The following is a 13196-nucleotide window of genomic DNA, read 5'->3' on the forward strand; positions in this document are numbered from 1 at the left end:
TTAAGACACTGGTGGCCTCCTGGCAAGTATGAAGGAGCACCCTTGTCCCCCCAGCCCCTGTCCCACGGTTCCTCCTCTGAGGGCCAGCCCTGCGGTTCCAGGAGGCCTGCCTGGGTGGTTGAGGCATGGTGGGTGGGATGCATTGCCAAGTCAGGTCGAGCAGCTCAGATAACAGGTGGGGTGCCGGCGGCTCCTGTACCTGGCACCTGACACCTCTGGGCAGACAATGCTGGCTATGTCCAGGCCCTCAAGGGAACAGACCATGTCTGTGTCCCAGCCAGGAAACAGGCCACCTGAGCAGCACCTTTGTCTGCTCAGGAGGCAGCCTCGCCACTGGCCAGGGCGGCCGGGATCCTCAGAGGCCCTGACGTGGGAAGGGGTGGTGCCCTGGGCAGGGGATCGGTGCTTCGTGATCCAGCCCCTCAGCATCTGGTGCTGGCCTGGCTCAGGTGTTGGCCCTGCCACACTGGGGCAGGGACTCAGGCAGTCCCTTCCCTCTCAGATTCCTCATCTGTAAAGGGACTAATCACAGCACTTCCTCATAGGATTGTTGGGAGGAGTCGATGGCGTAATGTACGTAACGTGGTTAGCACGGGGTCTTGGCGTGGAGTAGGGCTTGGCAACGGCTTCTCTCCCAGCATGGAGGAAGGTCCACTGCACGGTGTCCTCGGCCGAGTCCTGTAACCCAGGCGACTGTCCTTAGTCCCTGCTCTGAGTGTAGAAGGAGGGGACTGGGGTCTCTGGAGCTGGCACAGAACTAGCATGTTGGCTGCAAAGAGTCCAGGCCCATTCCCTTCCCTGGCCTTTAGGGGCTCTGGGCTGAAGCCCAGCACAGACCTCCCACAACAGCCAACACAGCCCAGCATGGGGCCTCTCCCTCCCTTAAACCTCTGTAGAGCTGCCCTCAGAACCCAAGCCCCTACCCAGGAAAGGGCCCGAGGGATCCCCAGGCAGGAGCCCAGATCTGAGTCTCCCTACCCACTTGTCAAGAGGGCCGAGGATGGATCTCCACAGGCATGGTCCCTTCCTACTGGGTCCAGCCTACAGTGATGCTCTGAATGGGTGGGGGAGTGTCTTCTTCTCCCATCTGTCTCCTTCCTCATTTGCTTTGAGCCTGTGCCCTGAGTTCCTCGTGCATCCCAAAATGAGCATGCGCATTTGCATGGATGGGCACAGGCGTGCCTGTGTGTAGCATGTGGGCAGTGGAGGTGGGGCGGGCAAGGGCTGCATGCCCTGCATTGTGGACAGGCCCCCTGAGCATGTTCACTGAGCCCTGTGCGGCACGCCTTGGAATGGCAGGGATGCGGTACCTTTTCATGTTCATGTGTATCCATATGTCTTTCTACACGTGTGCTGGTGTGTTGGTCTGTCTTGTCTCCCCTATAGACGGGAAGCCCTGAGCCTCGCACCAACAGGCACCCTGGGAAGGACGTCAAGACTAGCCCAGCCTAATCTGGGCTTCCTGGTGATGCTCCAGGAGTCCTCCAGCCTGCAGTCCCCTCCAAGGAGGAGGGTGGATTGACCAGCACAGGGGTGGGGGTCTGAGAGTCAGGGGTCCAGGGACCCTGGCTCACAGCCAGACTCAGTGCTGGGCTGAGGCAACCAGGAGGCCCTGCCCCAGTGCCAGTGTGACCTGGGGGGAGGCCTTTGCTCTTCTGGGGCACCATCCACTCATCTGAGGACACGGGGCTGGACTGATGATTTCTGGCCGTCCTGAGGCTCTGACGACCGTGATTTTAAGTTGGGTGGTGGGAGCCTGCTAAATTCACTGGTGGAGGCAGTCGTGGGCAGAGCCTGCCTGCCAGCCCCCTGCCTGGTCCCGAGTGTCCTGCTGAAGGGTGAGAGGAGAAGCCATGCCGGGCAGCGGCCCCAGCGAGAGGATGACGTGGCCGGGCCCGGCCCTCCCCACGGCCCCCCCAACCCGCCCTCTCTCCTCAGCCCCGGGGACACCGCCCATCCCGCCCCTCACCCGGACCCGCAGCCTCATGGCCATGTCCCTGCCAGGTGGTAGACGGGCCTCTGGTGGATCCCGCAGGTGAGTCTCCCCCTTGCCCGGAGTCTTGGCCTCTGAAAGTGGGGGGAGGGGGTCTCTGCCTCCAGTCCACCACCCACTTGTCTTGGAGCAAGTCATTGCCCCCATTTTTCCCGTCTTTAAAATGGGCTTGCTGACACTTGCCTCAGGAACTATTTAAGGGCTCAGATGACACTGTGGATAGAAAAGTTCTCTGAAGACTTAAACCACTGGATCCTTCCCATCATTAATATTGTTGTTCCATCCTCACAAAGACAGCATGTAGCCTTCCACCCGGGCTCACCCAGACTCCACGCATGCCCCTCCTCCTGCCCCTATGCCTGCCTGCCCGGTCCTCCCCACCTCCATCTCAATTCACGCAGGGCCCTTTCCCTCTGGGCTTGAGGGACCCTGGACGTTGAGGACCCTCGCTAGGGGTAGCTGGGCCCCACCCTTGGCCCACAGCCCTGCTCAGCCTCCGCCTCTGTCCTGGGGAGCCAGGAGGACCTGCCTCCTGGTTTTCCATCTTCATTTGCACTGTCTGTTCTGTCACCCCTGTCTGTTCTGTCCCCCCACTCTCCCCTCTGCTTCTCTCCCCGGCGGTGACCCCAAAGTGGGGGCCCTCTGGGCCGCAGCGGCCTGGCGGTGTTCGCCCAGTGTCCGCAGCTGCCCACCAGCCAGAACGAGCACCTGCCTCTTCTCCCTGCCTCCAGGCGCACCTCTCCACCCGTGAGTGTGCGGGATGCCTACGGCACCTCTTCTCTCAGTAGCAGCAGCAACTCAGGCTCCTGCAAGGGCAGTGACAGCAGCCCCACGCCCAGGTAACCAGCCCCTCCCTTCTGCCTCCCAGCTGGCGGGGAACCTGAACGCCTTGGGGCCTGGGGGGTGTGGGTGTTCTAACCATCCCCAACTCTAGCACACTCCCTGGCTGTGTGACCTTGAGAAAGTCCCTTCTCTCTGAGCCTCAGTTTCCCATCTGTAAGATGGATATGATCATACCCAGCTACACATAACCAAAGACAGTGGCTGAGACAAACTAGGGGTGATGCTTTCAGAACAAGGGGCCAGAAGTGGGCGACTCCCTAAAGTGTCGAGGACCCCACCTCCACCATCCTTAGTGTACAGCTGGCTCTGACACCTTCAGGCATCAGGTCCACGTCCAAGGAAGAAGAAGGCAGAAGGCCAACCCCCACTCCCCTCTACGCCAGGCTCATGTTTTCTGAGACACGACACGTTCCCCAGTAAATTCTGTCTACACTGTGCTGGCAGGTGCCAGGTGTGACTGACTGGCTTCAGGGAGGGTTAGTGCTTCCACGTGCAGGGCCACCTAAGCAAAATGGGAGTTCTGTTGGGGAGAAGGCAGGAAGCTGTGAGTTGAGGAGGCTAGGCTGTGGTCTGCTGGTGGGATAGGGGTGCTCCTGACCCCTGGATGAAAGCCTTGGCCCTCCCGCCTCCTCTGGGTGGGAACTCCTCCTCCTTGGCACTGGTGGGAGCTGGGTGTGCTCAACACACATGCACATCTGCACCACCCCATGCAGGGGAGTGTGGCTGCTGGGAGCAGTGCATGTCCAGCCTGCCTCCACCTCAGGGTACAGCTATGAACAGGTCGATGTTATGAACAGTCGATGCACATCTGGGCTCCCATGTGCCTCTAGAACATGAGTGGGCACGTGCAGATGGGAAGGATTGACCTGCATTTGTGTGAACGTGTGTCCTAGAATAGTGTCCTAGAATAGTTGACCCTGGTCCAACAGGGGGGTTGGGGCACTGACCCCTTGTGCAGTTGAAAATCCACATACCACGTCTGGCTGCCCCAAAACATAACTGCCTACTGTCGAGCAGAAGCCTTTATAACATAATCAGTTGACTGGCACATATTTGGTGTGTTATATGTACTATCAACAATATGCTTACAATACAGTAAACTAGAGAAAACAAAATGTTAAGAAAATTATAAGCACAAGAGAATATGTTTACAGCACTGTATATATTGACACGGTATGTTTACATTGTTTCTAAGATGAATCACCTGTCAGGACGTCAGTATTGTCTTATATGACACAAAGCGCTGTAGGGATTATATGCATCACTAAGACTAGACATCAAAAATGAAAAGATCATGTGAAAAAGAAATTCATATTTACTTACAGGTATAATGATGCATGTATTGATAACAATACACATTGATAACAAAGAAGCAGCAATACGATTGCTTCAGGGTAGCCTAGCCTATCTAATGAATGAATCATTATAAAAATGTTATGGCATACAGTATTACAGTCATATTCATAATATGGTATGAGAAACATTGTTACATTTGTCTAAAAACCACTTACAGTGATGACAGACTGATAGGCAGTTTCTCCAATTACCAGAGAAAGGCCTACTGTAGGGTAATGTGATCCTCCGAAGGCACAGCTGTAGAACAGTGAGAAAACTTACACACCATTAATTTTATATTAACTATCACCCACCTTATGCCAGGGAAATGACAGGCTACCACTTCGGTACCTGCCTTACACAGAATGAACGTTTAGGCGATGGTCACGACGACGACACAGAGCCAGCTCATATGGTTCTTGCGGTACAGTGATTAGATTTGCACACCCAGTCACTCACATATACAACGGATAAGTCCTTGCCCACCAGGCAAGCCCCGGGATAATTACATGGAGAGAGACAGGCTTCTCCCTGTCTCAGCTTTATTCTCTGGGATGGGAGACTCAGCCCTGGGCTGCAGCGCAAGCCCTGGGTGGTACCAGGCTTGTCCACATGCTTTGTGATGTATCTCCCCACCCCGAGCTAGAGGAGCCCTGACCTCCCCACCTCGACGCTATGCTCTTGCCTCAAAGAACCTTAATAAAACCTACCTTCCAGAAGGGCCGGGTGTTCTCATGCCCACAGGGGCACAGGGGGAGGCCTGGCCTTTAAGGCGCTGGAGGCGGGGAGGGGGGGCCGGGCACCAGAGGGGAGTGAGGCACCGGGATGGGTGGGCGGGGCTCCAGGGTGAGTGGGCGGGGCACCAGGATGGGTGGACGGGGCTCCCTCTCTCCTGGAGGCCCAGCGCATCGCCAGGCCCCTTCCTCGCTCCCCGCTGACGAGCGCCCCCTGGCAGGCGCTCCATGAAGTACACGCTGTGCAGTGACAACCATGGCATCAAGCCCCCCACCCCGGAGCAGTACTTGACGCCCCTGCAGCAGAAGGAGGTGTGCATCCGGCACCTGAAGGCCCGGCTGAAGGACACGCAGGACCGGCTCCAGGACCGGTGAGCAGGAGGCCAGGGCCCGTGGCATCTCTGGGAGGAAGGAGTGGCTGGGGGCTCCTCTCTCCCGCAAAACCCCACCCGTCCCTTCCCTCCCTCAGCTGCTCCTTGAAGCTTCAGGTGGCTGCTTAGGACCAGGCCGAAAGCAGTTTCCCCGGCCTCCCCGCTTTCCCTCTCACTCCAAGGCAGTGCTCTCTCGGTCGGAGCCTGGCAGCCCCTTTTGGCCACTTCTCGTGCCCTGGCTCCTTTCTACCTGGGGAGTAGGAGCCCAGGGCATTCTTCCCGGCTGACCTGCCCATCGTGGGGCGGGGAGGTTGGAGGGGGGGCCGCGGGGGCGGGGGGGGGGAGAAACAACCTGTTAACCCTCCTTGGCCTCCTCCCAGGGGGTCACCAGGGGCTCCTGACCTACCGTTCAGGCCCAGGTGCCTTCTTCCTCATTCATTGCGAGGAACCTTTCTCTGAACGCCCACCCAGCCCAGGGGTCTTCCAGGAGACTCCGTGAGCCTGTCTGAGCTCATTCTCCAGACCTGAGGGCCAGTCCTGACCCTCCCAGCCTTCACCTTTCCAGGCTGGTGGCTTCATCTTTATGATGGAAGCTTCAGGGCTGCCCTCTGACCTTTGCATCATCTACCCATCTTCTCCAAACTGTATGGATTCAGGTACACAGCTAACTGTGAGCTGGACAAGGTGCTGTGCAGGGCACTGGGGGTCAGGGCACCATGACTACGGCTTCCTTCATCTTTTCTTTTTTTAATAGGACAATTTTATTGAGATATAATTCACGTACTATACAATTCACTTATCTAAAGTAAACAATTCGGTGGTTTTTTAGTATATTCACAGAATGGTGCAACCATCAAGAGTATCTAATTCTAGAATGTTTCCATCACTCCAGAAAGAAACCCTGTTCCCAGTAGCAATCATGCTCCCATTTCTCCCCCAAGAACCCCATCCTTGGCAGCCACTAATCTTTCTCCCTCTGTGAATGTGTCTATTATACATATACATACATACATACATATCTATCTATCTATATATATATATATATAATAAGTAAGTAAGACCACATCTTTCTTGACCAGAGCTCTGCCAAGTACCCCATTCAGTCTGTATTTGTTGTGGTTTGGAACTTGAGGAGGTCACAGGCAGCATTCTGTGGGACTCCTTGTCTGCAGAGCCAGGATTTCTATTTCCCATTTTCTTCTCAGTGATGCCCTGGGTCTGCTTGGCCCTTTGCTCTGCTGTCCTCAGGGAGCAGACAGCCCATTTCCCTCTTGCCTTTCCAGGACTGCCCTGTGGCTCAGAGCAGGCCACCTGCCCTGTGTGGTTTGGGCAGGATGCCCTGCTTTGGACATGCCTGCACCTCGGCTCCTCAGCCTCTCCACCCACGACTTGTGCGGTAACTTGGCCGCTCTCTACTTACTGTATTGTCACCCTCCACACACACTGTGAACAGTGATGCTCTCATTCCCGCAGTAGCCTGCCTGCTCCTCAAAGATGGCTTTACCCTCTGTGCTTTCATACACTGTATCCCCACTTCCAAGATGCCCTTTTTCCCCATCTCACTTCCTTGGCAAATTTATCCTTCAAGACCCAGTTCAAATATAACATCCCACAGACCACCTGAGACCGAGACAGGGCTGGGAAGCCACAGCTCTGGGGTCCTGCCAGCTCCAAGGAGGAGTAGGCCCAGCCCAGCTGATCACGCCCAGTCCCTTCTTCCAAACTCACCCTTCCTCCCAGGGCTCAGCGTCAGTGAGCAGTATTACCCTAGAGTGAGCCCTCCACCGCAAGGCAGGAGGAGTGGACAGTCTTCTCCGCACCTGTGGGGGCTCTGAGCCCCTGCAGGTCCCCGCTGCCACCCCACTTCCATCGCCAAGCTGTGCCCTGCTGGGCAGCCCTTCCTTCCCTTCTGCCCCTTCCAGTTGATGCCACTTCTGATCAGCCTGCAGCCCCCCAGGGCCCAGGCCCTTCAGTGTTTTGTGGAGTGAAATTCCTGGGCCCATTTCCTGAATTTCTAATCTGCCTTTGAAAAGAGCACGATGCTGGATCTGGGTTGGGCACTCTGCTGGCCTTATAAACCCCAAAGCGACGGATATGCCATTTGGATTTTATTTATGTGAATGGAGGGTTTGGGATGAGTGTCTGCGTGCAGGTTGAGTTCAGTTCCATGAAAGATTTTCCTCCTTTCTTACTGCTTTTAGCTCATCCTGATGAGTTTCACCCTGGCTTTACCTCTGGGCTAGATGGCATCATTTCCTACTTCACCTCCCTCCCCTGCACTGCCCCCCAGATTCATCTAAGCCTCAGGGATTTTAAAGGCCTGAGAGTTTCTGGCGGAGACTCTTCCGACAGTCCATGTTGCCTGCTCTTGCCTCTCCTCTTGGGAGTAGCTCTGTGCCTTTTTCAGCAATCTTCTGGGCCTCTCCTCTGGACAGTACTTACAAGAAGGACACATCTAGCACAGATAAGACAGCCACTCTGTTCTCATCACTCTCCTCGGACTCATCCACCACTTCTCACCCCTCCCCTGGAGGGAAGATGTAACATTATCAGCTACATTCACGGCAGTAATTTCTCTCATAAAAACAAAGTGGTTTTTCACCCTCTCCCCGCAGTCTCTGGCCAGATAACCCTCCACTGAAAATTTCCAGCACCGGCTTTTGTAGGAGGCCACATCCCTCTGGGCAGAGCAGAGATTTTAGGTTTCGTTTTTGTTGTTTTATGTTAAGAGTTTTAAATGGATGTATTAAGTTGTTACAGCAATTGCATTTTTAACTAAGGTCTTCATCATCGACTCTCTTCTTTGGGTAGTGGAGGTAAAAGTGGGCGGTCGTCGGCATTTCGGCTCTAGGGGGTGGGAATGCGATGGTGGCTTCTTGTCCCCAAGGAAGGGGCTCCTCTGTCCTGACCCCTCACCCCTCTCCCACCCCCACTGCTTCCCCAGTGGAATAAAGAGGATGAGGAAGACGGCATCGAGTCGTTCCTTTGTTTTTAGTGCTTTTTGTCCTTGGGGACAGCCCCCTCCTTGCCGGTCCTTAATGGAGTGCCCGGCCAGGTGATGAGTGCGGTGTCTCATCCGCTCACAGGGACACAGAGATCGATGACCTGAAGACGCAGCTGTCGCGCATGCAAGAGGACTGGATTGAGGAGGAATGCCACCGCGTGGAGGCCCAGCTGGCCCTGAAGGAGGCCCGCAAGGAGATCAAGCAGCTCAAGCAGGTCATCGACACCGTCAAGAACAACCTGATCGACAAGGACAAGGGGCTGCAGAAGTACTTCGTGGACATCAACATCCAGAACAAGAAGCTGGAGACGCTGCTGCACAGCATGGAAGTGGCCCAGAACGGCTTGGCCAAGGAGGACGGTGCGGGCGAGTCGGCTGGCGGCTCCCCGGCCCGCTCTCTCACCCGCAGCTCCACCTACACCAAGCTGAGCGACCCTGCTGTCTGCGGCGACCGCCCACCCGGGGACCACCCTGGCACCTCGGCCGAGGATGGGGTCGACAGTGGCTTCGCGGCCAACGATGACACCCTGAGCCGGACGGAGGCGTTGGAGGCCAGCAGCCTGCTGTCGTCAGGGGTGGACTGCGGCCCCGAGGAGCCCTCGTCTCTACACAGCTCCTTCAGCCTGGGGCCCCGCTTCCCCGCCAGCAACACCTATGAGAAGCTGCTGTGTGGCACGGAGGCCGGAGTGCAGGCCAGCTGCATGCAGGAGCGCGCCATCCAGACAGACTTCGTGCCATCCCAGCCTGACCTGGACACCATCCTGGAGAAAGTGACCCAGGCCCAAGTCTGCGGGATGGTCCCCGAGTCAGGGGACAGGCGCCTGGAGCCGGATCCCCACCCTCCGGGGCCCAGAGACCCCAACTCTGCAGTGGTGGTGACGGTGGGGGACGAGCTGGAGGCCCCGGAGCCCATCACCTGGGGGCCCACCCCACACCACCCTGGTGCCCACCCAAACCCCAGCCCGTCGGTGAGCGTGGCATGCCCTGTGGAAGAGGAGGAGGAGGCAGCCACGGCCGAGAAGGAGCCCAAGAGCTACTGGAGCCGCCACTATATCGTGGATCTGCTGGCCGTGGTGGTGCCCGCCGTGCCCACAGTGGCCTGGCTCTGCCGCTCCCAGCGGCGCCAGGGCCAGCCCATTTACAACATCAGCTCCCTGCTGCGGGGCTGCTGCACGGTGGCCTTGCACTCCATCCGCAGGATCAGCTGCCGCTCGCTGAGCCATCAGGGCCCGACCGGCACGACCGCTGGAGGCAGCTCCCAGCTCTGAGGAGGGCCGGCCTGGGCAGAGGCTCCCACAGCCCAACTACTGATTGTAGGGGTGCCGCCCTCCCTCTCACACCTTCCCCTGGGGCATCATCTTATTTCTTTAGTTTGGGGTTTGGAGGTGGCTTTTTCAGGATAATAACCGTATCAGAGGCTGGGAGTGAAGGTTGGGGGAAGGTGTCCGAAAACTGCAACAGGAGAGAAGGGAAGAGAGACCGACAGCCGGGAGGCCCACTGATCAGACACACTGCAGAGAGAGAAAGTGGTGAGGCCCCCACCCCAGCCCCCCTGCCCACCAGGCCCCCCACACAGGGCAGCCGCTGCTCAGGAAGTCTCCCGTGTGATGATCTGGGGAGGCCAGCCTTGACTTGTCAGCCCGGCCTCCTCATCCCCTGCCCCCAGGTCCTGTCTGTTTCCCTGTGTACGCCAGGCCTTGTCTCCCAAGCCACCCCTTGCCCTCAGCCCAGGCTTCTGGGCCAGTATTATCTCCTCAGATGGAGGCAGCTGTGACCCAAAGTACAGGCAGGGGACTGGGACTCAGAGCAGGTCTGGAACGACTTGGCCTGTGCTGAGCTCCAGCCTCTTCAGACTTCTCCCCACTTGGGATTTGGGAGCACAATCAGGCCACGGGCTGGAGGAAAGATGGTGATGGGCAAGAGGTGGCAGAGGGCAGTGTGGGTCCCCTGTCTATCTGTTCATCTCAGACCTTCCCCACCTCACTTTTCCTCTTGGAGTTTCTGACGGTGTCAGGTCATTCTTCTGTGAGAGCCAGACTGGCCTGAGCCCCAGCTCCCATCTGGAGACTCTGCCAGCACAAAAGGAGGAGATGGGGCTGGCAGCTCAAGGAGGCTCCTCCAGCCTCTGAGATGAGGCCTTGCAGCCTGGGAGGCAGGGCTGGGCTCAGCAACCCCAGCTGGTTTCACTCCAGCCTCTGGAGCTCACCCAGGTTTCGCCAGAGACCTTAGGACCAACTTCTGCTTTGCACTATGTTCATTTTGGGGCTTGGTTCTCATGCATCTCGGGATCTCCCCTGAGGTGGCTGCTTGCTTTCTAGGATGAGGGTTCCTAAATCTTACACCTATCTGCCTCTGGAGGAATATCCAGCAGGGTGAATGGCAAGATGAGGTGCTGAAGCCGTAATGTCCGTCCAGGCCAAAGCAGGGTGCTCTGGGATGTTTCCTAGGTGGGAGTGGAGTGGGGCTGCCAGCCCAAGCCCAGTCAACCTGGAAAGGTTCACTGGCACCCCCCTCCTTCCCTGGGACCACGTCTGGGTCCCCCAGCAAAGCTGCTGACACTTTATTAACATTCTTATTTTACAGAGTAAACCCATTCCTCTTCCCCTTCAGGGCGTATACCTGTCTGCTCACCCCACCCACTCCTCAGAGTTACGCCCTACATTGGAGCAGGGGTGGGGAGCATTGCTGGGACCCTGTGTCTTACTCAGCCTTCTGGCCTAGGGGGGCCCTCTGGTTCCGTCAAGGTGGCTTGCCCACCCCGCTGTTTCAGCAGCTGTCACCTGACTCGTGGACTCTGCCCTTCTTCTCTGTGCCTCCGCTGGTGCGGGGGACGCCTGCATGCTGGGGGTGGGCAGCCAGCCTAGCCACCAGCTGGGGGGAGAGCCCCTCAGCCACGTGCTTTGCGCCTCCGAAGCCCCCCTGTCCTCACTCCAGGCCTCAGACCTGCCATCCTTGTGGAGCTCCCCCCGATCCCAGCCGAACCAAACCTGAACTCTGGGGGCAGGGCTGGGCTGCCCCACGGGACCCAGGGGTCATGACGTGGAGGGGCAGTGGACATCCCCCATCCAAAGCCAAGCCGAGACTGGCCATGGACCCCGCCTCGTGCCGTGTACTCACGGAGCTGCGCAGTGTCTCCTTAGAAATAGTCAAAAGCTTTGCCGAGAAAATAAAGATATGACTATATTTGACAACATAAAATCTATATATTTTTCACCCCTGGAATCTAGCCGAGCTGCATAGCCCCTCTGCTCCTGTCTGCGTCTTGCTGTCTGTGGCCTTCCTACTGTGTCTTGTGTTTTGGTGGACGTGGTCAGGGCCAGGGCCGTGGTCCGCTCTGTCCCTAATTCTGAACAAGCCCCTCGGGAAGAGTGTGGACTCAGGTCTGTGGACAAGGTGAGAGGAACTGGTGCCACCCTGTACTCTTGCTCTGGCCTGAGACCTGCCTGCCTGGTCAGAGGGGCCCCAGCCCACTCCGGGTCCTCTCTTTTGTGGGGTCTGGTGGGACCTTCGACAGGCTTTGTCTCTTGTCAATGGAGGAGGCGACTCTTTGGCCCAAGCCCGGGACAGGCGCTGGGACCGTGTCAGCCAGGCTCCAGCTCGTGCCTGTGTGCGTGTGTGTGTTCGGGATCCCGCATCTATGCAAAAGGGGCAGAGCTGCCTGGGAGGCTCCAGCGGTAAGAAGCAGCGGCCCGCCGGCTCAGGCTCCAAGCCCAGACTGCAGGGTCCAGAATGTGGGGCTGGAGGCAAGGCCAGGGCTCCGGAGCCTCCCACTGAGTGCTCATCCTCCAAGGCTCCCCTTTTCCTTCCTGCTTAATACCTCCTCCTGTTGGGCTGTGACCTTCTCTCCTGCCCTCCGCTTCTAGAGCAGAAATCTCTGGGGTCTCCCCTCTCCCCAGCCTCTGGCTGGAGCTGATTAGATCCTGAGCAACACTGTTCTCAGGAATCACCTTGTGGAACTGCTGGTCCCTTGGAGCCCCGCTGCCAGAATTGGCTTCCCCTCAGTTGTGGGGTCCAGGCCAGAGTTGGCCAGGCTACTCCTCTGGTCCAGGCTCAAGCAGGAATCAGAGTCAGGGGCAGTACTCTGCTCAGAGAGCTGGCCTCAAGTGAAGTTTATTCCAAATATCTCCCAAGGGGATAACTTAGCTTTTCAATGAACACAGTTCCCAGTCACCAGTAGCACCGGCGTACCTGGTAGCGCCTTGCTGGGGGGCGGTGCAGGGGGCAAGTGACAAAATTCTGGGGTAGAGGCCTACGGAGGGGCCTCTGCCCAGTAAACTCATGACCCCTCTGTGACCTAGGGGTCAGTACAAACAAGTCATAGTGCACTGTTAAATTCAGCCATGCCCTTGACAGAGAATTCAGGGGATACAGGAAGGGGGTGGGAGGTGGGGAGGGGTCTTCACTTTTGTCTCCTTTGTCCTATTGATCTGACAGAGTTGTACCTACAGCAGAACAGCTCTGGATTAAAGCATGAAAACACAATCAGATCCATCGCCTGTTTTCTTTATATTGTGTCTTTTGGGGCAGTGAGGGGAATGAAGGGGGCTCACGCTGTCCCCACCTGCATGGGAGTCAAAACTCACACCCTGGAAAGAGCTGAGGGGGCAGAGATCTTTCCTGAGGTAGAGGGGACCTGAGAGCTGCAAGCTGGCTCAGCTCTACCGTGCGTCATTTGGGGGTCACTTGGCACCCCCTCGGTGTCAGTCCCATTGGGCCCTGAGAGTGCACCTATTCCATCCTCTCCAGCACCCCCGAGGTGATTCTCACACCTACAGATGCAGAAGCCAGCTGGAGTCACTGAGCAGGGGGCGCTCTAAAGCTAGTGCCCCCCTCCAGAGCCCACACTGTCCCCCACCACCACCCAGCCATCCCAGCCTCACACCAACAGGCAGCATGTGACGCTGGCCAAGCCAAGC

At 57.4% G+C, this 13196-nt stretch overlaps 1 protein-coding gene across 9 annotated transcripts in view; it reads left to right on the forward strand.

Moving 5' to 3' along the window:
- The window catches only part of SNPH (syntaphilin), a 45082-nt gene extending 32317 nt beyond the window's left edge, over positions 1–12765 (forward strand). For 4 of the 9 annotated variants that reach the window (XM_086332656.1, XM_086332663.1, XM_086332657.1 and 1 more), the window contains 4 exons: positions 1939–2035; positions 2626–2832; positions 5127–5276; positions 8363–12765. In XM_086332656.1, coding sequence (XP_086188782.1) covers positions 1986–2035; positions 2626–2832; positions 5127–5276; positions 8363–9548 — 1593 coding nt within the window. In that variant the 5' untranslated portion in view covers positions 1939–1985 and the 3' untranslated portion in view covers positions 9549–12765. Of the gene's footprint in view, positions 1–1716; positions 2036–2625; positions 2833–5126; positions 5277–8362 lie in introns of those variants that run through there. The other 5 variants (XM_086332660.1, XM_086332659.1, XM_086332661.1 and 2 more) reach the window with 3 other exon arrangements.
- Positions 12766–13196: the final 431 nt, after the last annotated feature.

The sequence above is a fragment of the Bos grunniens genome, chromosome 13, assembly GCF_055505025.1.
Source record: "Bos grunniens cultivar Pamir isolate PY7600 chromosome 13, Bosgru_T2T1.0, whole genome shotgun sequence".
In the NCBI taxonomy this organism is placed as follows: domain Eukaryota; kingdom Metazoa; phylum Chordata; class Mammalia; order Artiodactyla; family Bovidae; genus Bos; species Bos grunniens.